Source organism: Hakea prostrata, chromosome 1 (assembly GCF_041222555.1).
Source record: "Hakea prostrata isolate BN-2017 chromosome 1, UWA_Hpros_2, whole genome shotgun sequence".
NCBI classification, from domain to species: domain Eukaryota; kingdom Viridiplantae; phylum Streptophyta; class Magnoliopsida; order Proteales; family Proteaceae; genus Hakea; species Hakea prostrata.
The window spans coordinates 79275604-79302047 of record NC_142600.1 but is presented as its reverse complement, the minus strand read 5'-3'; the positions used below and the strand labels follow the sequence as shown (position 1 = coordinate 79302047).

The following is a 26444-nucleotide window of genomic DNA, read 5'->3' as shown; positions in this document are numbered from 1 at the left end:
ACAAGATGCATGGAAGAAAAAAAAAAACAAAAATTATGAAAGATGCATGAAATATTAGTGACTATGGAAATTAAGGTGAAGAGCACCTTTTAAGTTGAGGTGATATAGGTACGTTTAACCAAAAAAATATAGTTAAGGTGGACATGACATATTGACATGACAAGGGTTCACCATGCTGCTCTGTTGAACTTCAGTAACTACTAACTACAACTAGAATAAGAGTAGATGTTTAATAATTGATGATAACCTTATCAATCGCAATCTTGACACTTGCTTCTTCGAGAGCTTAACCTAAAGGGACACAGCCACAAGCCATGTCAAACGGATCATCATCAAAAGAAAACCTTTAAAATCAGCTCCAGGAGAGATTAAAAATCTTATCCATAGAGAAATCTGGATTATTGACATGACCTTCAAAATCAAGTCCAAGGAGGAGGAGGAACCAGTCAAGAGTCCTCTATTCTCAAAGTCGTAGACTGCTAGCAGCCCTCATGGGCTTGGAATAAGACAGCAAACTAGAGAGAACGAATCAAGAATTTTCTTGAAGATCGAACATACTTGGTTAGTAAACCACCATTTAAACATTTCCTTTTCCATAAAGAGATTTGAGGGTTATGACTCTTATGAGATGGAAAAGGCTACAGATCTAGCTGACAGCAAATACATCCCGATTTAGTGGATAGAAATTCGATCCTTGAACCCAACAAACAAAGAGATTGTAACAACTGAAAATTTCCAAGAATGAGAGAGAGAGAGAGAGGTGTATATAGCAGATGAAATGGAATTTTAAGCTCTGGGGTAGGAAACTACTAAATTGGTGATATTGATATTTTGACATAACCATACATAAAAACGAAGCAGATCCTTTGTTTTTCTTTCTTAGCAATGAACACAAATGTTTGACAAAATGTCTAGCAGGAAACTTATGTACCCAAATGGAAGATGGATTTGTCAAAATCCACCAACGAATTTGAGAAACCAAGCTATGTTACGAATCTCTGAGCTTCTTGATGGTTTTACGTAGAGATTGAATTTGGAAGGAACGCAATTAAAGCTTGTTCCATCTATCAATGATGAGCATTCCACATTCCGCATACTAAGCTTGAATTTCACTTGAACTTGAGATTATGAGAAATTACTGCATTTAGATGTCAATAATGGGATCCGGATCTTCCCCTTCAAGTCTTGAAGCCACCGGTCCAGTGTTGAACTTGAATGTTAAGCATTAAAAGCAAAACACTGAATATTTTCCTCTTTGCTGTTCTAGACGAAAATTAGAAGCTAAAACGCGCGGATGAGGCAAACAGTCAACCTAAGGAATAGAATAACCAAAGAACGAAATTTTGGTAAAGTTCGCCATAGTGAAAGGGCAAAATTTCACCCAAAAATTGGCAGATTTCGACCCCCCATTTCGGGGATATTTTTGGTCATTGATACCAATATTTAGTAAATTTCAATTATTTCTTATAAATTCTCTTTCCTAGCCATATTTAACAGTTATTTTCTACGGCCTAAATCATTCATACATAATTAGAAAGAGTACCAATTGATCTTGAAGATTCTATTATAGAATCCATTCTTAATTTAAATTATTCCCATAAATTCTTTTATGTATATACTATACATACTCTTCCCTAACCACATTTAGCACGTTGACTTTTGAGGCCTAAATCACTAGAATATAATTGATAAGATTGTTCATTAATCTTGAAGATTTTGCTATAAAATATCTTCCTAATTTGAATTATTTCTATAAATTATTATAAGTGGATTCTCCACCCTAGTCACACTTGGCACATTGTCTTTTGGGTCTTAAATCATTGGGATAGAATTGGTAAGATTATCCATTGACCCTGGAGATTCCGTTATAGAATCAAGAGAAAACACCTAAAAATCGCAAAAAATAAGCAAAATATCAATAGTTATATTTTTTGACAATATATACATACCCTATATTTTGACAATTTCGGTGGTATTCTGCAATTTTGAAATTCGGTGGCCATCCAAAATTTGGCAAAATTACGCCAAAAAGTTGTACATTGAGAAGAACCTTGCCCTATGCTATTTACCACATTACCCCTATGCACTGCAAATCCGGGAAAGACTCCATCAAAAGAGCTAACAATCAACAACTTATCCCCCAGTATACGAGTTTGGATCCTCCCCTTGGAAGGGCTCTTCCAATGAGTGCCCAATAAGATATAAGATTCAACCACACAAAATTCTAATCCAGGACCAAAATGTACACAATGAATGTCCTTGAATTGAAATATTACAAGTAACTAAATCCTATAATTCATTGGACACCTGATGAAAATTTTCTCCCAAAGGAGAAGAGCCAACAACAGCACACACCTGGTCTACTGTTTCCTTCCTTTATCCTACAGTTCATTGGAGTTTGGTGCCTCCGTTCATTCACACGGTCCATCTTGGGATTCGGCTATCAAATCGTGCCAACCCCATTCCTAAAACCTTGCAAAAGATCTGTTACGCTACAAAAGTCTCAGAATTGAATTGCTTCTATTTATTTTTTCTGTTCCAAGAAAATATTTTCCTCTTGGTGGATTTCTTCCTAGTAGAAAATTTTTACCACAATGGTTTGATCGACCATTGATGACTGGTGTGTATGCCCATTAACATGGCGATTGGCAAACCCATATCCACTGGTATACACAGGAGTGATTCTGCAGATGTTTGCCGGAGGGGAATAAAAATCATTTTGAATTACCTCGGAGAGCCTCACATCTGAATTAGCTATAAATTAATTTACACACACACTGCTACCCCAGGAAAATGGAGGGGAAAAGAATTTGCAAACCTTTTCATGCCATGACCTTAGAAACAATTATGTCACAAGCTAGGCAGACGACTGATGTCTTGTATTTGAGCTGCGCACTGTTACGCCATGCAAATATTTGGTGTACCCAAGAAAGCTGAGCTTGCCATCTGAGCTTCTGATCCACTCGTTAAGGATTGAATAAGCAGTGGGGCCCAGATTCATTTCCTGCAGATAAGGTTTTTCAAATATCTTTCATCTGTTCTTCCCCCTAAAAAAATTAAATCATTCATTCACTTGAAGCCATAGCTACACATACCCGTGCTAATTCGTCCACTGATGTAATTCGGTTTCCATCCTGTTCAAAATATTCAAAAGCCATACTCGCAATCTGCTCCCACTTTTCCAGAGCCTCCAGCTGATATGTGCTGATTGCTGCCGCACAGAACTCTTCAAAGTCCAATTTTCGATGTGAGAGTTGTTCCATCTGCGAAAGAAGAATGCCCACCACTAAGCAGTAAGTTTTGTAAGACCAGAACACCAGTAATAATTTTTTGCTCGACCACAGTAATTGCTGGTTGGTTGGCCAACTTCTGCCATATGGCAAGTTGGATGAGGTTGAAATTTGATAAGACATTTTGGTACACTCCGACCCAAAAAAAAAAAAAAAACCAAGACTCTCCTAACTGCATATCAAAGCTTCAGCTCAAACAGAATTTTAGTACATCGCACATCGAAGCATTAAAATTTTCTATGCTACCAAAGCTGTAACGGTTGATAAAAGGATGCATGGGTGTAGATGAGAGGGTTTCTCACTAGAGGATAAGTTATCAAAATTAGTTGTAGAATTGGATTAGTAGATCATTCACTAAAAATCAAACTATCTTAATCGACATGTCATCCTTCTGGGTGGAAAACAGATTTGTCAACAAAGCAATATCACGGTCCGAACAGACAGTATGGGAAATCTTCGCTTCAGAGCTCAACCATATAAAGATATCTGGTCGACCCATGTACTTGTACCATGTGGCAGGATAAAGTTGCAATTCCTTACCACCATCAAAACGGAAGAAGCCCTGGGCACTGGTTTGCCCTTTATGGCAAATTCTTGGTACAAATAGCAGGGATTCCCCCCCCCCCTCTTTTTTTTTGGCCTTCGATGAATGAAAAAATGTATAACAGAGGAAGGAGGAAGGTGGGGAACAGAACAGACAATGAACAGACTACACAACTACATTTCCAAAGGGGTAAGCAACAGGCCAGAAGATGCACAGGGGAAGAACCCGAACAAAACTCATCTGGGAGAGCAACACCACTTAGAAAGCAAGCACACAACGCACAAGAGGAAAATTTGCAGCATAAAGACGAGCCCATAACTTGAACCTAAATGTCACAGGACAAGACATGATCAAAGATATCCACAGTAAAATCATCCTGCTGATGGTCTAGAAACACTGCAGGGCTGCTTCTTGGGACAATGAGGGGAGCTTGTGATGCTCCAGCAATAAAAATAAGAGGACAGGAATGGGAAGAGATGTAACAAGGGCCTGGATGAGATAAGCTGTTGAACAAAGGTATGGAAGTAGAGCCCAAGGGGAAGAGGTGAAGAAGAAGAACAGACGGGAATGGGTTGAAGCTTGACTGGTATATTAGGAAGGAGGGATTGTTAGAATAGGGCATGCTAGAGAGCTAAGCCATACATAGTTGGAAACAAGGAATAGCCTGAGGCACTGTGAGCATCAATGTGGAACCGCAGGGGCTGGGATAGATGTGGTGGGGCGGTACACTAAAAGGACCAATAGAAAAAAGGCAAGAGGCAAAGAGCTAGAACTCTAACCTTGTGCTGTGACCTAGGGCCAAGGAAGAGTCTCAGATAGACGGTACCTACTGGGGCCTCCCAAAAGGTACAGAGATGTTCAAAGGTATCCTCAGGCTGGATGGAGATTGGCCTACGAGTGCAAAGGCAGAAATGAGGTAGACCAAAATACCCACACGTCATGGGAGGACTGAAAAGTCTTTCCAAGAGGTGGCATATGACCTCAATCGTGACGCAAGGACGTATATAGGAGGGTAAGGCATCAAATGGGAATAATAATTGAATTAGATGCTGAAATTTGACAAATGGTTTATTGGGCCACTCCCTACATCCAAGAGTTTTGATTGCCACATTACTCTTCAAAATGGAAAAGGTAGGCATGTCAACCAAGGAGATCCTTCATTCCTTCCTAAATGACCATGTAGGAGAATTTTTTTTACTTTATTTGTTACAACATAAAAATGTTCACATGTCAAATAGGTTAGGGGCGATTCACACCCTCGACCCAAACATAACCCCCATCGTTAAAGAAGCAAGACGTGGCAAAATGAAAAAAATTTACTTCGACATGATTATCATTAACCCAAACCCAATACTGCATTTAATATTTATGTCAAGCTGCAGATCATGTCATGAGATCCAACCGGTGTAAATTTAGGATCCATGCAGTGAATTTTGAAACGACAATGAGTCCAAAGCAGGTTCAATTTAATTGTATCAGGTAGAAACTAACAAACAGATCCACCTACCAATTACTGTGCTCATGGCCTAAATTTATTATCCATACTCAACCAGACTGTCTGAATCAACTCAGATAGTCCACTAATTCCAGCAATGGTAACCGTGCTTTTAACCATTTCAAGTCCTAGCAAAGGATTTCAACAAGTTTGAAGTACTTACTGTGCTCAAAATGTCAGGAACCCTTGACTCCTTCATGGCATCAGTAGCATTTCGCATGAGAGCCTGGCACAGTATAAAGTCAACAGAAAATACATTAACAAATACAATGCTAGCAAAAACGTTTTTAAAATCTTGCAGCTAAAGCTCTCCATGACGTGGTTGACAACAACAACAACAACAGGAGACACGCGCATGCACCGTGAGATGACACCCTAATAGCAAATGCTCAAGGCAAGAGTAAAGTTCCCCCCAGACCCAGAAAAGTGAAACCAACCAACCATTTTAAAGTTCTCAAGAGAAACACGCCCATCTTTATGGGGATCCAACAGTTTGTATTGAATCCTGAGGTATATAAGTTCATCCTCAGTTAGTGCCTTTGACAAAGCCTGCAGCCACAAGAATAACAAGCGATGAAACAGATGACAAGGAAGCAAAAAGAAGAAGAAAAAAAAATAGACTGCAGAATAGAGCACTGATTGTCATTACAGATGAAAATGAAAACAAGATGTCCATACAATGCAACTCCATAATCCAGGGAATCTTCCCATCCAGAAGAAAGAAAATCTTCAAATACAAAAATCAACTAAATGTTACTGCATCAATATGCTTCTTATTTGACAAACTGTTTAGGCATATTAGAAGCCTCCAACTATATTTTTAAGCTGCAGCTCCTTTTTTAGAGAGTCGACAGTGAAAGAGTGGTGATGTAGACCTCCCATCCCACCCTTCCTGGGGCATTGGTGTTTGGTTGCCTGGAGTTTCGATGAACTATCATCAGGTGCAATTGTTACCTACAAGAATGAGCTTTTGTGCTCCCCAACAAAATCCCCCCCCCCCCACCCCAAAAAAAAAGAAGAGAGAAACCACAATCCCCAAAAACGGACTCTATACTGCACTTCTCAAAAGCGATTTTGGAAAAGGTCAAAACAAAACTGTGTGCAATACCTGGGTCTCACCAAGAATCAGCATAAATTTCATGATAGTTTTGGTGAAACTTCAACCCTAGTTGTGAGCAACTGCCAGGCATCCGATTACCTTGATTATCTAGTCTCCTTAATGTCACTTAAGTTTCTGACCACCCACCCCCCGCACCGCCAATGCCTTGGTCGCTATTGCTTTGAAAACTATGACTTCAACCAAGTATTGGGTTTTGGTATCATGTTGCCTGAAACAAAAATCCTTTGTATAAAATACATGGATTCTATTGAAATGAGCCTAAACAGTTACAAACCCAAAGAGGGAAACTTCCTATAAACCTCATTAAATTGGTGAATTTTGGCCAAATCACTCAAATATACTAGTGGTACAAGGTGTTGGTTAGTAATTCAACAACTATGCACCGCATGTAGCCTCCCATTAGAGAAAGTAAACAGCATAACCAGCAACCTATGTTCTGAAGCCAAACTACCATTTCGCATGTATTTAATTACAAATAAGGGTTCCAATCATGTAGACTCACCTGAATGAGGGCCAATTCCCCCAACATCTGTAAGGTAGGACTTAATTTCAGAGTCAATAAAGAATTAAATGAATATATTTTCACACTTGTCCTAGACACATTTAGGCCCATGATCACATTAACCAATTTATCAACCCTAGGTTGATTTTAAAGGGAAAAAAGTCAATTCAGTGCAGGATCTGCATCCCAGTTATGTAATGAACCCAAGTCTGGGACCTAATTTGGCCATTTTGCCTCCAAAACAGTATTAAAAAGCAGCCAAACTTGACATTCGTCATCCTAGTTTTGATCAAAACTGAAAGAACAAAGTTCTCTTCAATGGGAGTATGAGGTACTGAGACAGCATATTACCGTGACTTATCCTACTCTTCTTCTGTTCTTTTGTTTGCCCACCACATATAAACTACTCTCGGCTTTGAATTTTTTATGTCCAGTAATCTTTTTTCTGTTTCAATGAACTTGGATGCCTAATCATGACATAGCAACAGTGATCCTTTGTAGGCATGCAAGGAATGCAACAATATGACAGACAAGCAATTAGAACTATTGAATTTTAAATCTGAAAGAGGGTGGACCGCAGTGGAGCAGTAAATTTCCTACATAGAACCATGGTAGGAAGTTCCGGTGAATTTTGTCCGAAACTTGGTGAAATTCGCCCGGTTCGACAGGTACTGAAGTTTTACCTCCACCGAAACCGATATTTATTAAAACTCGCCAGAAATTCGCCGATTTTCTGGCAAACCAGTGAAATACTGACAAAAAAATCAGTGAAACTTCGACGGATATCTCTTTCTTTTGTTTGAACCTTTGTCTCTGCTTCTTCGATTCGTTCTTGAGCTGCAGGGTTGCAGAATCCTTCAAAAGCAGAACAGATTGACCCTTTTGAACAGAAATGGTGGAGTCCTAAGGACGAAGTGCATGGTCATTGAGATCTTCTAAAATTGAAACTTCTTCTATTCAATGCCCTTGTCTTACAGTGAGACTCTCACCAAACTGTTAAGTGCTGTAGCATCGTATCCCCTTGAGATGAAATCTTTGAGGAACCATCGCAGCTATGGAAAGGATCACTGTCATTGGAAGGAGTTACAGTGAAAGAAGCTCCGAAATTTGAATCTTCGCAGGAAGCCTGGAATCACCGTCTCACTGATTAGAAATAGAATCAACGAACTCACCGCAAAGACCCTTTGAGGACCCTTTTCTGCTCTTTATAGTTGGAGCAGTCTTTTGTAATGGAAAGATCAGATTTTAATGGACCGATCCAACGGTTGATGTAGAATTTCTATTTCACACGTGGAAGCAAAGTCAGTGAGGAACAATGAACTGCGAGATTTCACCAATTTGCTGGTTTCGGCATCCAGTGAAAAGCAAAATCTTGCCAAGATTTCACACCTTGCATAGAACCTAGTGGTTGCAGGTCCCAGTTGGGAATTGAATTCTCCACAAAGCGTGCGTAAGGCTACATATGATAAGTCACTCCAGACCCCGCAATGGTGCGAGTTTACTGGTTACCCCCTTTGGAATTACAAGGCCAAAGCAGTAAGAAGAAGATACTGGAGGTACACAAAGAAGATATCGTATTCAGGACATTACAACATATATTGCTGTCTTTTCCTCCTAAGAACCATTAATTGCTAATATTACTTTATTTTTCTAATATTGCCAGGATTCATAACAGGGAAATGGATCAAGTTAGAAACCACAGGCAGTTGAACAATAAATATCTGACTTACGACACTGATAATGGAAGGGATTCCCCTCTAACAGTTCAGTGTTAGGACTAACAACACAGAAAGAATGCGCCGTAAGCCTTCTTTTCTCTTTTTTTTCTTTTTTCCACTTTTTTCTTCTTTTTTTTTTTTTTTTGGGGGGGGGGGTGTTAAGTAGAAGGTGAATGATCAAATGCAAAGGAGTGATTGAATGCAGGACACAGAATGCTCCTACCGCGTCCAGTCTCAAGCTCACTAGCTTAGCTGGGAAACCAATCACAATAAATAGGAAGCAAGGGCTGTAGAGTAGTTTCCCGGAATGTGAAAATGTAAAAGATATAACAAATCTTAGACTAACTAGCATAGAGATCCACCCATTTAGAAACAAATTATTAGAATATTATGTGGGATCAAAAGAAAGTAGAACTACTAAAACCTACACTTAACTGAATTTCATATTCATTATCACATTTAGTACATAACACAGTAAAACAGCTCAATTTGAATGAAAGAAAATACTCCTAACAGAATAGCTAATAACAAATAATATCCAAACTTGATCAATGGCCACAAGTAATTTATACAAGCAACCAAAGAGGTAATAGTGATTTCATAATATACATATCAAAATTTAACAGAGAAAGCATTACCTTTAATGCTGCACGTTTAAGAGGAGTAGCACGAAGGTATGACTTGACTAACTTATAAATCAGAATATCTAAAGGCACAGGACAGCTTTTATCTCGCAACCAGGGATGAGCTGCCAAAATATGACGATTTGTTAGTTCTAATAAACAATGAACATCACAAACAGCTGAGACTCAAACCAGATATACTCAACATCTGGCATCTTACCTAAAATGCTGAGGATGTTTGAATCAAAATGGCCCAGAATGACCCTCAGTTGGAAATGGTTTTGAATCAGCCCCAAATCAGTTCAATGGATTCGTGACTCACTGAATCATTTGATTCAGGGTCAATTCAACAATCTAGCTGAGTCTCGAAGATGAGTCAACTCACCAGAAATATGTCAAACTTGATTTCAATTTTTACATATTTTAAAGCCACTTATAGTTTATAAAACACGTGTAAGCCATTTATAATCATCTCAAGCATAGCCGCATAGGTTCTTTCCCCAACCCCAGTAGAAAGAATTTTAAAGATTTGGGGAGTTAGCCAACCCACCAAACCCCGCACCGACCCCCCAAAAAGAAACAACCATCATATATCTATCACCAATTTACCCAAAAGGTAAGGCAACATCAAGTTTGAGTTTGGGAACACAGCTATATATCGCACACAGCATTTCCTTCTAACTTGTAACAATCATATATTTTGGTGATATGTGAATCCTTTTATATCATCAATCTTGTACATGCATGGGCATGTAGTCTGTGTTTCAACCTTACATGGCTTTTATGATACTGCATTGAAATAAATAGATTATTGTTAATTCCATCATTTCTATTTTTTAAAATCTTTTGGAAATTGGATTGAATAATATGACTCACAAATCAATTCAAATAAATTACGTCATTTGGTTACGACAACATTAACTAATTCAATAGTACCGTGGAAATGCAGAAAGACAATGGCATTGGAAACTTACTCAGAGCTTGAGCTGCTGTCATTCTTTTCCTGTGGTCCTTGTTCAAAAGCCTCTTAACAAAATCTTTGGCTTCTGGTGATACCACAGGCCAAGGCGAATCTTCAAAGTTAGGATCAGCTCTTAAAACAGCGCGAAAAATCCCTGATTCTGTACGTGCCCAGAATGGCCTACTTCCGCATAACAAGATATATGTTATGACACCAATACTCCAAATATCTGCCTCCATAGTATATGACCTATGGAGGACTTCAGGTGCAACATAGTATGCACTGCCGACAATATCATTGAGTCTTTCATCTGCAACCAAAAGCAAAAACAAAAATTTTAGAAAAGAGGGAAGAAGGAAGAAGAAAAAAAAAAGAGAGGAAAGAAAGAAAGCTAAAAAGTGCTTGGACTTCAAAAATCTTTTCCAAACCCACCCTCCCCCCCCCCCCCCCCCCCCCAAAAAAAAACAAAAAAGAAGCAACTAAGTGGAGCATCTAGCTATGTCAAAATGTAATTGTGTAACAAGAAATAAGAGTAATAAACTAAGTTACAGACAACTCACATGTAAAGCTGAAAAAATATGACTAGAAGAAGTTCCAGAAGAAAGCCAACAGAAATTGCTTTCACCAAACATTTTTACTGTAATAAATTGTTGAATGTGTCTGGCATGTTGAGGCCTCTCCACAAATTGTGCTTTTGGTCGCAGCAGTTTAATGCTTAAAAATCACTTTTAGGTCAAATGGACAAGAGTTCTACATGCCTCATTTTACTTAAGATCTATAAGTGCCTGAAGTAGATTTAATCATGCTTCAATGCCTGAAGTAGATTAAATCAAGTCAAATAAAACTAGCAGACAGAGAAAAACAGAAAAAAAATTCAAAACACTGCATAAACTGACTAAATAGAACTCCAAAACAATCAACTTCTTTTTGGGATGAATGAATTATCATTACCAAAAACCCCAATAGGGGAGCGAGAAGATACAAATAGGGAACAGAGAGTTTGGAGGGAGGCGGGGGGGAGAGACCAGCCTTTAACTAACTGGTTGAATAGAGAACCTAAGACCCAGGTAACAACAATGTGTCCACTCTTTGGGGAGCATGGTTTGAGATCTCGCTCTCGCCCCTTCCAAAAACCAAGATCTCAACCAAGTTGGCAAGATCTCGATCAAGATATAGTCTTTTTTTTTGGCCAACTTGATGGCCCATCTCAGTGAAGGGCGGGCCTGGCGCAATGGTGGAGTCTCTCCATTGTGCGCTGGAGGTCGCGGGTTCGAATCAGCCTCTTTGCAACAAAAAAAAAAAGCAGGGGTAAGGCTGCCTAGAAAGTCCCTTCCCCAGACCCCACAGTGTGGGAGCTTCGGCACTGGGTACGCCCTTTTGATGGCCCATCTCAGTGGGTTTAGGGTCCAGGTTGGGCTAAAACTTGAAGATTAGCCTAATTTAGGCCTTCTAAACACACTGATGGCCTTGGATTTGTGAGAAAACAACCCTAAGTATGAGTTCTAAGTCAACTCTAAGTGTGAAGCCGAAATGCTGCAGGATTGGGGAATGCAAGGTTATAAAACAAGTAGTATAGAACCTTTAAGGCTTATAAATGAAAAGTAAATGTATCGAATACATCAAATAACTTAAATATCATCAAAATTCCATCCATATGAGTATCATAATCTTGACTCTTGAAAATAGAATAATAAAATTATACAACCATTAGAAGTTCTATATAAGTCATAACTTATAAGTTCACAAGACAAGTATAAAATGATCGATCTTCCTTTGGTGTTGACACCGTGTTGTAGATGTGTCAGGAGTAGTTGCAAGTGAAAATCCAGCTAAAATTCACAAAAAATGGGGTGAAAATTGAGAGTTCCGGAGAGATATGGTGAGATCTGGAGAGTGATCTGGTGAGATATGGCGAGATCTTGAGCGAGATGTGGGAATCTTGCCCTTGATCTCGTCCCACCCTTCATCTCGTCTCACCTTCTTAAAAAAGAAAGATATCGTGCAGCGATCTCACGAGATCTCATTCCATGTTGGGGAGTCCATGACAGGGGATGGGGAAACAACTAAAGTCTAGATGAGACATCAAAACATATGGCTTTTTCAAACCAAATCCAATGACCTAGAGTTGGAGGTCCGTCTTCCAAAGTTTCACTCCCACTATAAGTGATGACCTGTTGCTCCAAAAACCAACTAACCTACAAGGTCATAAAAAGTAGTGCTAGAGAAGGATCTCAAAACCCACCAATTCCAACTAAACCCATAAGAACGTCTAGAGCAAGGTTAGATGGAAGACAAAGCTGTTCTCCAAATAGCGCCGAAGAAGGGAAAGGTGAAAAAGAGATGGTGACAGTCTTTAGTATCATTCCAACATAGGATATAGTTGGGGTTGGCAGGGACATGGCAGTGAATAAGAAAAAAACGAATAGGAAGACAAAGGTTGAGGAATCTCCAAGGAGTGAGGGAATGGCAAGGAATGTTACCTTTGAACCAAATTAGGGGGGAATACGAGACTAATTGGCTAGGGGTGTGAGTGAGTTTCCAAGTCAAGGGGCTGGAGAAGGTTCCTGAGGATGGAAGCCAAATGACTCTATCATGAGGGAGAGGGTCTGAGGGAGGGAGGAGGGAAGGAGGTCCAAAACCGTCTAAGACTCGGGTGGGACTAGCACAAGGGACACCAAGATCCATTGTCAATAAAGGCAAAGAGGGGGTGGAATTGGTGATGCGAGACTCATAGACAACGTGTGGTCCAAGGAGGTTATAGAGAATGCCTGGCGGATGCCAAGATTAAGTCAAAAGAGATAGAGGAGCCATTTGAGACCATGGTGGAAGTAGCTAAGACAGCAAGGGGTCTAAGGCAAAGGAGCTTTCTTTGACCCAAAAGGATTAGGGGGAGAGAAGTGGTCCAAATAGAGTAAGATTTCAGGAGATGGGAATAAATCCAGTTAACCCAAATCGAATCATGCATGGCGAGATTTTTCAGACTAGCTTAAGTAAGCTACCAACATTATAATCCTGAATGCAGCGAATTCCTAGATCACAACCATCCAACTAATGAGCTGGAGGAAACAGGTAGTCCCCTGGCCCATAACGATGGACTTGATAAAGGTCAAATTAATTTCTAAAGAACCTATAAAGGGAGTGCTAAGTCAAACAAATATCACTGAAAATTAACAGGGGATGGCGAGAAACCACCACGGATAGAATTGAAGAGTCACAAAACCAGAAAAATAGTAAGTAGAAAGAAAAGATGTATCTCACAAATCAGCCTTCAGATAAGAACAAAAGCTTTTGTCAAATGGATAACATTGGTGATTACTGGCCCAAATTGATGGACAAATTCTTAGAGTCCGTTAATAGAAAAGTGAACTAGGTCGCAGTACAGCTAAATATGACAAGGCTGGAAAATCAAACAAATATGAAGGATCCCACAGAAGTGCTAGAAACAAAATAATAACACATAAGAAGATTCAAACTCTGCCAGTGACCATGGTGAGAGTTCAGCTTCTGGAATGCTTGCAGGAAGAGTGTATGAAAGACAAGGAAAACACAAAAGAGATTCCACAACATATGGTTGAGAGTTGGACCAAACTCCTCCAAGGCATCACCACTAACACTCACATAGAGTTAGTTTTAACAACTACACTCAGATCTGTTGAATAGCTAGCAACTAGCTGCCCCTCCTCTTTACTATAATAACCAATGGGCAAAATCCAAAATTAGTAACCTTCCTGTATGAGGTTATTTGGCTGTCAATTCACAAGATTCTGACCACAAGTAAAATTTTGGTTAAAGGGGTCAGCAATGGAAGCCAATAGGACAAACCCTGAAGCACTGAATTTAACCAGACATTGACCAGCCATTTCATTTACTGGTCTGTTTTCAGTTTTTGGAAAAAGTAAATTTAAATTTTGGTTCAGCCTTGGTCTGGACCAATTAGACAGACACGGCCAACCAAAACCAACCAATTATGATCTAACAAGGCCAATCTTCTAGCCAAAAAAAACTAATCTTGAACTTTTCTACAATCTCTTCCTCTCACCGATTGATTAGTAGTTTCGTTTCCCTTTTCCTCTTCTTAAATTTCCCAATGAGGGACTAAAGGAAATGCATTCTTTTAGTCTTTCTCCCTTAAACCTAAAGGAACCCTTCACTCACACATTGGAAACTCATGAGAGGGAATAGAAAATGTGATGCCCATAAATAAGGCAGCCCACTTGCACCATTATCAACCAGCAGACCAAGATCAATAAGAAATCAATAAAACCAGAACCGATAGGGTATTGAAATTGATCTTAAGCCCCATGACCAATAAGCAAATCAGTTTGGTTTCAATTTGTGTAAGATAGGAGGATCCCTAAGGTCAGCATGACCCAGGGTTTGAAAACATGGAATCAAAATCAAAATTGATCTGAATTGGAGAATTGGAGCTGGAACAGTGTGCAGATCCATAATCCAAATTCCCATAAAAGAATTATCCTGATGGAGTTGTCTGGAAAAGGAGTGGCCTTGGGCAATCCGGTCCAAATACTAAATCCTGGGCCAACAAGACCAAGACATGGGATACCCCTACAAATGCTCACAGGTTTCAGCATAGTCCCAAATAAGATTTAAAAGTGTTAATACCAATACAATTGAGACATAAATGGCTCTTTCAATATGTCAAGGTTCTGAAAGAACAAAAGAATGACACTGCCACAGGTTAAAGAATTAAAACAGAAGGAAAATAGACCCCAAAAAGAGGAAGAGAAGGCAACCATATCTCTCTTATCAATGCTATTGCTCTATACCTATGAATCTAGAAACAGGAGAAAGAGAAAAAGAAAAAGAGTAATGTTCTCATTGGTGTTAGGGTTATAGATTGAAGTAGCATTGAAATTAAATTTGACAGACTTGATTTGAATTGATTGGTCTCCCACACTCCTTTTATGCTATCCAACTTTAGACAAAAAATGGAGCTAAACATATCTTTCCATTTTTTTCTCTTTCACAGCATTGATACTAAGAAGAGGCAAAATCAACTGCAGTGGAACTTCTGTTGGACTTCAGAATCACAGAAATCATAATTTAATTAGACTTTCCTTATAATAGTTAAAAACATGGAAAATGATGTACAGAATGATATATATTTTGATAAACTACATACAGAACTGCACGTGATGTGTTTTAGATGTAGCTATCATTAGTAATACAATAAATTCAAAATGACTAAAAAACAGTTGAGTGAATTAAGAAATGACACAAAACACACATGGATTCCGTTTTGCATCTCTGAATCTGAACTCTGAAGTGTTTAAGCACGTCAAAGTTAACATTATCAAAAGCTCAGACAGAATTTCCAGGTTTTAGATAAAACCTGTCACTGAAAAGTTATGTACTATAAACATTTTTTGAGAAAATCAATTAAAATTTTTGATATTGGGAGGGCAAAACTTAGTAACATAATCACAATATCACAACTTGGACAGTGACAATAAGCTGTATCCAGCATAGTTTATATACATGGTCTCGGGACCTAAATTGCGAAAATCAGTTGAATCATCTAGGCTGAATTGGATGACCAGATAAACCAAGCTTCAATCAACCCTTAATGGCTACATGGAACATGAGTGCAAGTATGCAACAGAAACAATGAAGCAACACCACCAACATTGAGTAGACAGCTGAACCACAGTTTAAAACAAAGCTTTCTACATCAATTCTTCATTCTACCAAGTTTCCTTTCCCCTTCTTCTATTTATGAATGAAGAGGATCAAAAAAATTATAGCCTGTAAAGAGTATGAATTCATTTTTCCCCTTTTCCCACTCGATTTGCACTAGCTGCACATCTCCATTAATCCAATCAAGTAATTCTAGAAATTGTATACCCAAGAAAATCCAGAAATTAAAAATGTTAATTTGAAAGAGGGTTGGACAAGAGAACAAAAATGTAACCACCAGGAGAAATGGCTGCATCATAGTTGTAAACTTCTCATTGCTGCAAGACATCATATAATGACTGGGGGAGAATTCATTAATTGAGAATCGGCAAAATATAGATCCTAAAAGATCTCAAAGCATTACCTGGTCTAATAAAGTCAGAAAGACCAAAATCAATAAGCTTCATTGAAGCATCTTCATCTCTTGTGGTAAAGAGAAAATTCTGTTTAGCGGTCAAGAAAAATAGAAGTTAGCATCAGGGTGGAGGTAAAAGGAAGGTATAACTAACACAGCTATAATGAGTTTGTTAAAAAAGTTATAACAGACTATGATTGCCTTTCTTATCCAGAATTGTGTTACCAATACATACCTCTGGTTTTAAATCACGGTGTACAACACCTTGAAGATGACAAAAGGAAACTACATTTAAAATTTGCACAACAATCATTTTTGCATCTTCCTCTGTGTACCTTCCACCTCTGTAACAAAAGATTGACACAGTATAAACTTAAAAATGTTCTTCAAGCCAAATAGGATTGAAGAATCCAAAGAGAGAAAACCTTCACGAGTTGTAATGAAGACAATAAGCAACCCCTACCTAGACAAAATTCTGTCCAGCAGTTCACCACCTTCACACAATCTGATTCACCAAGAAAGGGGGAAAATCAGAAAGATACAATGATACCATTGCAGCATCACATTTAGAATCTGCAGTTCCTGCTAGAAACTCAGAGAAAGAAGTTTGACAAATAATAAGCAACATCTTCGTGAATTAATGCGGCTACAGTTTAGATTTAGTCACATTTTTAGTACTAGATTGGGTTAAGCCTCAGTTTTCGGCTTATGTTGTACCGGGCTGAAATATAAAGCTCAAAAAAAGGTTAAGCGATTGCGGGAAAGTTTATTATACAAATAGCGGGTTCCCTGTTAAAGATTTATTTTACATTGAAAAGTTTTCATCCCAAAAGTTTGAACAGTAAGCAAAGAGACTTTCCCAGGTGTAAAAGGGAAGGACGTGCTTGTTCATAACCAATATGGGAGTAATCCCAACACTCCCCTAGATGTATAATAGTTTGCCTTGAAAACGCACGGTCACAATGAAATAACTTCAATACTATCTAAGTTTTCTAGCCAGAAGTGCAAGCTATGGGGTGAAGAGACTCCCAGGTGTCTAATGGGGTTACAAGCTTGTTAGCTGATGGGAGAATAATCTCCCAACTTCTTAGTTGTTGATCCTTGAGTTAGTTTAAGAGACACCTTGGATAAGAGTCCTGGTTTGAAAGTGTACATGATGCATGTAGATGAGCCTATTTAGGAAATATTTCTTGTTTCTATAAGTGAGAAATGTAACCAGCCCCTACCCCCACAATTTGGGAAATAAATGGATTGAACTGTTCATTTGAAAACTTGCAAGCTGGATCTTTCCCTTCTCAATCTGATAAGAGATTTTCTTTTCTGTCTTCCTTGTATTTTAGCTATCGTTTCACCTAAAAGCTCAAAACTGCCCAGGATTGGCAATATAAACGTATAATTCAACATAAAGGCATCAATCAGCTTGGTCTTGGATATTCAGTTTGGTTCTGGTTCAGTCCTTAGCAACGATAGTACAATCCAAATCCAATACAATAACCAAGTCATACTAGAATTTTATCCAAATCCAATCCAACTTGCTTCCAGTACGGTTGTGGCTCAAATTCAGTTATAGAATTCAGCTCTACATTGGTCCTAAATATGGTTCTGATTCAGTTCATACAACTTACTACCCAATTTGGTAAACTGTTTCTTGCTTAATTTTAAATCTCAACATCTATTGATTTTACCAACTAATGAAAACAAAAGGAACATTAATCCCAATAAAAGCGTTGTATAAAAAATATCCCAAGCCATTCTAAGTAGCATCTTAGTTAAAAATTCCACAAGTAGAGTTAACTAATGTGTCTATTATCAAAATCTTTTTAAAAATAGAAGATAAAGAGAAGAATGGAAGTGATGGAACTATAAAAGTAAGCATCTAAAGAGACCACTACTACCTATACTTCTTTAAATCAAAGATGCATTCAAATTTGAATTACAGGGGTGGGCCTTGGCACAACAGTTGGTGGACCATAGTTGTAACCCAAGGTCAAGGTATCAAAACAGCCTCTTAGCAAAAATTGTTGCAGTAAGACAATGTAAGAAAGTTTTCCCCCAGACGCTACTTGTGCAGAAGCCTTCCGCACTGGGTTTGTCCTATATTCATATTTGAATTACCTTTGATGGAAAGGAGCCTTTCTAAAATTATAAAAGCTAAAGAGTATAAAACATTAATTAATTCAGTTATTCGGTTCGGTTTCGGTTAGAACCAGCGATTTTAGTCTTTAAACTGAATCCAAATAGATTTCAATTGGATGATCCAAAGCTAATCCAACTTTCAGTTCAGTTTGGTGTGGTTCGGTCAATTCAGCTTGGATTTGGATTTGGATTTGGATTTGGATTTGGATTTGGTATTCGGTTTCAGCTACAAATTGACACCCTTAATTCAACACTCCCCAGCATGTGCAGGCTATGATCCCATGAGCCTTGTACAAGGCCAAGACAACATGGTACCTACGGAGAAGATATGTTGAGGAAAAAAGCTTCAAATGCACTCCCAAGGAATCAAACACATGACCTCCTTACTCTGATACCATTGTTAGCCAGCATTTCACCTAAAAGCTTGAACTATTAGTGAAAGAGGACAACGTAAATGTGTACATCAACACTATAATCTTTCTTTCCCTGAAGTTTTAAATGACTCTCACATGATTCCTTTCTCCCTTTCATCACATCTCGCTCTCGCTCTATCTTCTCCTAACCTTCTATTCTTTCCTATGATATCCACTCATCTTTAAATCTAGATTTCCAGATTTGATCTGATTTAATCCCATATATAATACAACATTTCCTCCTTAATTCTAAATTTATATCTCCTACATCAACATACCATTTTCTTTACTCTATTTCTTCTCATCAACCTTAAACTTTTTACAATGTTTTTCACCAATTTATCTTGAAACTTACTACCTGGAATCTAGTGGTAGAAAAAGGCATCCCCAATGCACAAGGTCCTACCACTGCAGATTCTCAGTACAATCATAACGGGTGCAGCGAGGTTGCTTCTAGATTTGAACCTGTGACCACTTAGTCACAATTATTCTCTTCAAATCTCACCATTACATCTGAGATCAACTCTACCCCACATCTAGCCATTAGATAGGGAACAGAAGCCATTAACAGCTGGCCAACCAGATCTGACAAAAATCTCATCTATCTACATAGGGAACGCAAATATTTCAACCGAGTTCAGTTGCCACCCAACTACTCAATAGAGCACCAAATCAGATACAAACCAAGCGATCATAACTCAAGTTTGGACAAATTTCATCTTCACAAGTTTATATATAGCATTGAAAAGGTAAAATATAATTTAAAGGCATAAACAAAAGAACTTGAAAATATAACTGAAGCAATCCCCGGTATTTGGATGCAGAATTCTGAAAAAGAAAAGTTCCAGTTTGGACATAACTCATAAGAATGGGAGTTCATAGTTAGCTTCTGAGATAGTTTCAAAATACCAGCTACATACATGAACACATCAAAGGACTAGATGAAGGCCAAAGGGAATGGAATCAAATTGACAAGGACAAAACATATAGGATCTACTACCAGATATGACTCCATATGCAGTGGATATAGATTCCTGGTGCAGGAATTGTGTAGACAACCCCCAAATAGTTTTAATCAAGAATTTATTGAGATCCATTAAGCATATAGAAAAAGAAAGTGAGAAGGGTTATGATAAATGGAAAGAAAAAAAAATTCATAGATATAATGCAAATTTAATAAAACAAAAAAAAAAATCAATAGTAAATTGCATTCACCAGAAAAAGGATATATGAACCACATGAGAAGAAGTAATAGTGAATACATACTCCATGACTATGTAGACATTATTGGTGTCCTCGCATGCATCATGAAATTTTATCAAATTTGGATGCCCAGATAAAGCTTTTAAAATTTTAACTTCTCTACGAACATCTTCAATTGATATTGCTGTCGTCATCTGCCAAGTGTGAATAAAAATTCATTTAGTTAGCAATGGACAACTAAAGCTCAACATGACGTCTACACCAGCTAACTCTGTCACTTTGAAAAAGAACTAAGAAGCAAATCATTGAGAAAATAAGGTACAGCTTGCTTACAACGAAAATATGATATCTATCTTCGCTAATGTTGACACTTGCAAAGAGAATTAAGAAGCAGGTCACTTTTAGAAAAAGTAGGTAAAGCTAACTCAAAATAGACTCACTTAAGAAATTAGCTGTAAATGGTATACAAAGCCTTATCCAGCCCTTCCCAACCCCCAACACTCAGAGGAAAAGGACATGATGACCATAGTTTGAAATTTCAGTTGAAATAACCAAGATTTCACGAAATCTTACATTTTTGACAATTGTCAAAAAAACACTGGGTCAGGCGCACCACAAAGGCACAATTTCAAGTTGAATTCTGCAGTTTTGTTTCAGTATCATATCAGACAAAATATCACAAGCCTCCATTGCAAAAGTCAATCACAATGGGTAAAAATTTGTACCAATTTCATTTATTTCAACAAATTCAGTCGAGAGCAGGGAGTGCGCAGAGAGTTGCCAAAACCACAGAATTCTTATTTTTTGAAAGAAAAAAAATATCATCTCCATTTTCTTAGTGGAACAAGTTGGGTATCACTTTAATGCATCTACAGCAATGATCTGCAGGATTTCAGTAATGTGCAAGACTCCAAGTAGCAAGCATTCCACTTTTTTTCCCAAAATTCATTTCTGAGAACCAAAGAGGGTAATATTTTGTTATTGGCCTTCAAGATTTTACATATTAGACACATTACTCCAATCTATAACTTCATCAAGTCCGATTAAAATTTGTTTATTTTGTTTACAGTTAAAATTACTTGAACTGATTATTGGGAAGGTAAATAAAGGGACGGTTAATATATATATCGGCTGGGGATCAAATTTCTATATCTTAGTGTTTATCATATCATAGTATACTATAGAAGTACGAAATCAAAAGGCATCATAAAAATCTTTCACTGCCTAAATTATCTACAGATCATTATGATAATTAATACAATAATCACTAATACATATATCTCTTTTTCTCTCTCCCTAATAATAATAATTACTTATTCTTTCCCTTTTGACTCCTCCACTTTTCACTATATTATTTATGTTTCTCGTTTCATGAAATCATTTAGTTGACAGGTATAAATTTTCTAAATATTTAATCTTTTCATTGATTGCATTTGGCTTTCTCAATATCTAAAAAAATATCTTTCACCCTTAAGTAGAAATGTAACAATAAATTTCTTCGGTTCTTGTATAATGCATCAACACCCCATATGGTGCTTTCGTCACCTGAAATTCATTATATTTATAACTGTTGGTTCCTAAAGTTCAACTCCATTATACCTAAGACATTCCAATCTTTTAGAGACACACGTATCAGTTAAAAAGTAAAATTTCATCTTAGAAGTTTATATTAAGTTGGAATGTATGAAAATGAGAAAAAAATCAATTCAAACTTTCGTGAGTTAAAAATTGGAATTAACTCATATCTGATTACATGCCACAACATACATATGGACATGTACTTTTACTAATGTATATAATACACACACTCACACGCACACATGGTTGGATCAAAACAAAACTACCATTTTGGGTGTGTTTTAACAGTATAAATGTTCAAATATGTTTAGAGATGCTTAATTAGGCTATTCCAGAAATTATAAGCAAAAATATATCCCCTAAAATACCCAAGGGTTCCAGGTTTATTTCATTATCACTCCACTTCTTGGTGGAACAAAATGTTGGGGATCACTTAGATGCATATATAGCAGAGATTTGCAAAAACTGAGCAAGATTTCTGCAAATTCTCAATATGGAGGTGTATCACATACCTCCCAAAATTCATTTCAACAAAAGAAAAGGTAAATATGTAGTGATTGGCCTTCAATACATTGTATGCTAGACACTGTATGCCAATCTAATACTTCAAAGGATCAAATTTTATATTTATTTTTTTTAAATACTCTCAGAGTTTTAGAGTTAAAATTTATTATATTAAAAGATGGAACTCACTTTGTATTTGTTAGCCACACAACATGATCCAAAATAACACTACCATTTTAGGTGTGTGTTTTGACATCCAACTGTGCCAATATGTGTACTGATGCTCAATTGGATTTTTCCTTAAGTTTCGGGTCCAAATATGACCACTGGATCACCAAAATTAATAAATTCAGCAGCTAAAATGCATAGGATTTCGGTCAAGTTTTGACCGAACCTGAAAGTTTGAACTACGATAACGCCAATCGGTTTGAGACAATAAGTAATCACTCTTCTTTAGTAGTATCAACTATGCTGCATATGTGATCTGATGGAAGGGTAAAACAATTAGAAATTTAAATAGCCAGCAGCCAGAGCCAGGCAATAAAAGACAGAAGTTCCATATGATAAGGGAACTGGCATAGATAACAAAAAAGAAATACAGGGGACCAATAGGAAGTATTGCATGGTAAAAAAGTTTATGCCAGATAGACTCAGCTATTTCGGTCACTAAAATACGCTTGCATAGACAAATTACCGATTGCCAAAACCAAAATTCTCAGTTTTCTAGTCTCTGGAATTCACACTTGCAATAAGAAAAAGTGCTGAATCACATTGTTGCCTGCATTCCTCTCCCAGCCACCTAACTTCTGCAGAAGCGACATTGAACCTTGATCTTTTAAGAAATGTAATTATGAAGCATACCCATAACTCTCCATTCCCATCTGATGTGTTTTGCTGATCATGAGGTAAGGTCACAACATTCTAACCAAGCAGTCAAGGGCACAAGCCTCTGGAAACAGCCTCTTCATGAAGTCAGGCCCTCCGCAAACCTCAGTGGCAGCAGCCTCATGCGCTGAGTACACCATTTCTGCTGATTGTCAACCATCCATCCAGCTTCTCATCCATGGGTGTCTACGAAGTAAGGTTTTAGACCAGATTTTCAAGCTGCACTCAATTCTCTACGGCTCAATAATATACAAGAATCTGTTGGGTATGCCATACGTTTCTTTGGCAAGACGATTGTGAGAAATTTATTAGAATCGAGTGGTACCAGCAAGGGCATTACTAAAATGTTTTTAATCCCCTCTTAACAATTCAATCATCTGTCTATATACTTCACTAATCATTTCCACTTTATTGATTTGGGGAGGATCAAAACATACATCCTAATCACTATCTTGTTGCCAAAGAAGGGTGTTATTTCTTACTTGCTAATCCATTATATTGCTAGGTTAGCAAAACTTGAGCAACCTCCAATGCATTTGAGATGCCTTCTTGAATCATTAATCACCAATGAACAAACTTCCAACTATTTACAGTAACTTTTCATGGAATCCAGGTCACCTTCTTGGCAAAAGAAAAAAACTACGAGCTCAACTATCCTCAACATAACTGGTTAACTGCACCAATTTAGGATAAAAACAGCAATAATCGAATACATTATGAGAACCCCTCATTTCTAACCACCGACAGCTTGAACAAATAAATTAACCAATTTTCGTTTGAAATTTGCAAATATTCTTCACAAACTTAAATTTGGCCTAGATATCTAATTTGGCTATCAGTCTTCTATAAAAACATGAGAGAGTAAATGCATGAAGAATTCCTGACAGAGAAGATCAAGCCCATAGAGTAAACTTTTTGCCTTGGATGATTCAGAGGGCAAACCAGGATTAGTCTGTTAGTCAAAACAATGGCTTTCACTGAAGGGAAAAACGAAGATCAATGTGATAAACAGATGCACACACTAGCTTAATACATAAGCGCATGCATTTCCCCTGATCGTCTACCAATCCAAACCTTAACGGAAAACAGCAAGGGAGACAGATAAAAAGAAAGCTAATTTAGTCATTTCACTATTTGGGGCCTGTGAATAGCAAACCGTCGTCATGAAATTGCAAAGTTTATATTTGGAAAATGAAGTCTACGGAAGAAGTGCCGAAAATAAATCGATTGCCGCTGTTCAGTGGCAAATGAATAATTAAAAGATACACATAATCCGATAATCAATCGCACCTTAGCTTTGGAGATTATTTTAACGGCAACAGGGTGACCTTTAAGGTCCCCTTTCTTCCCTTTGGCAGAGCATGTATGACCGAAATGCCCCCGGCCAACCTCCTTTCCCAATTCGTACTTGGCCTCGAAATTCTTGGAATACCCAAAGGTCTTATCAAGCGGGCGCTCAACTTCAGTGCCATCCTCAGGGATCGGACCCTCCTTGGGCTTAGGGTGTCCAAATCGTTTAACGAGGGAGGCCTTGATGTGCTTCGCCGGTGAAGGAGGAGGGAAAGGTCGGCGGAAAAATCGGCGAGGAGTGGCTCTCGCTGGGGAAGGAGAGATTCCCGGTGGAAGAGGGCTGGTACCAGTACCGTGAGGATAAGGACTTGGCCAAGGGCTGTTGGAAGAGGAATGAGTTGAGCTTCTCACTGCGGGCACGTTGACGGCGCCGTTGCCGGCAGTGGAGGTAGATGGCGTCTGTGGACGATGATCATTTACTGGAGAGACGATGTTGTCTTCAACGACGACCGAAATGTTCTTGCCGTAGCACTGCCCCATCGCTTTGCTACGACGCTCGGAATCCTAAGGATCGATCAAAATCCTGACATGAGAATCAACCAATTCTTCTGTACGGATCTGAGTATTCACAGAGAGAGGGGAAGAGAGAGAAAGAGAGGGGGTGAGACCTGAGAGAGAGAGAGAGAGAGAGAGAGAGAGAAATCTACGACAGGAGAAAGTCCAAAATAGAGAGCGAATAAATTAATTTGAGTCAGACAGAAAAGAAAGACACACACGAACAGCAGAGGTTACAGAAGAAACCAAAAGAGAAGGTAAGAGTTGGCGTAGTCTGAAAGGGCGAGACAGAATGCGAGTTCGAAAGCATACAAACTGAAGCGACAGAGAACAGGCGAGAGAGAGAGAGATCTACGGAGATTGATTGAAACCCATGAAATCTCTTTGGATATTGAGAATCCCTATACTGCGCGCGGGAGATTTTCTTTTTCTTTTTCTTTTTCTTCTTCCCTTTTTTTTTTTTTTTTTTTTTTTTCTACTTTCAGGAAACCCGGCCCATCTGGCAAACCAAGCAAACCGTGGGCCCAATTAAGAACGGCCATTATAGATCTAAATGCCATGAATACCATGGATCAAAGATATGGATATTTCATAAATCCTTTTTACCTAAAATTTCCGCTTGTTAAGGTGAAAAGGATTTTGATTGCCCAAAAAAAAGAAGAAGAAAAAAAATGAAAAGGATTCGCCGTTTTAAGCATGGAGCCCACGTTGTACATTTCCATATCCCCTTATGATTGGGTAGCAGATTCTGGGTTTGAATATGAGATTGGATATCCGAATTTCGGACCTGTCTGAGAATTACCATATATGTCAACGGGCAGCGTTTGCAGAAAACCCTGACCCACTCAAGGTCTTTCTTTTGACTAGACTTAATTAGAACTAGCCCAGCCACCCTATGGCCCAATAAGGGTGTCAATGGGCTCGACTCACCCATCCAGAAATTGGTTCTGGTTCTGTCGCAATAAGCTTATGTGACTTTTTTTTTTTTTGGGGTAAAATAATAAATAACCTATTTGACTCAGTCCGTGAATACGAGATCGTGGATTATGGGACAGTGGGAGCGAGTTGAAAACCGAGTGAATTTAAAATATATGTTCTAAGCTGACATATTTTATGACATGCGCGACCTATAAAGTGAATATGAATGTATCTTACAAAAGTCAAAAGATAAGAAGTACATAGTTCCGTCTAACTTCTAAAAACCTTTTTTTTTTTTTTTTTTTTTTTTTTTAATTAGGTAACCTATTTGGTTCAATTTCGGTTCAAAACCAAGAGGTCGTTTTAGTTGGATATGTAGCTGACCTGAAAATTTGACTTGGTTATAGAATTAGATCGAAATTGACCAAATCAATACAATTCGGGTTTGATTTATCTTTCCATACATGTCTAGTTCAAGGACGTCTGAATTAGAAATCTGAAATTTCTTCTAATGTAAATCTCAAATATTTTTTTATTTATATATGTAGATAAAATTATCACTATTTTTTATTTATAAATATTAATTGAGAACGCTTCCTCATAAGCAGTCTTATCTTCTGTTGGCCTGTGCGTTTTCTATATGTCTATCTTCATTCA

General features: G+C 38.0%; 1 protein-coding gene across 1 annotated transcript; it reads right to left on the bottom strand.

The window, feature by feature from the left end:
- Positions 1-1477: 1477 nt before the first annotated feature.
- LOC149030325 (CDPK-related kinase 3) lies at positions 1478-25284 on the bottom strand. Its single transcript, XM_089142606.1, has 11 exons — positions 24315-25284; positions 20121-20251; positions 16769-16810; positions 16541-16649; positions 16315-16393; positions 10267-10563; positions 9308-9417; positions 5771-5878; positions 5493-5555; positions 3096-3263; positions 1478-3004 (listed from the first exon to the last, which is right to left on the bottom strand). The coding sequence occupies exons 1-11, from the start codon at positions 24852-24854 to the stop codon at positions 2858-2860; spliced, it is 1794 nt and encodes a 597-aa protein (XP_088998732.1). The 5' UTR covers positions 24855-25284; the 3' UTR covers positions 1478-2857.
- Positions 25285-26444: the final 1160 nt, after the last annotated feature.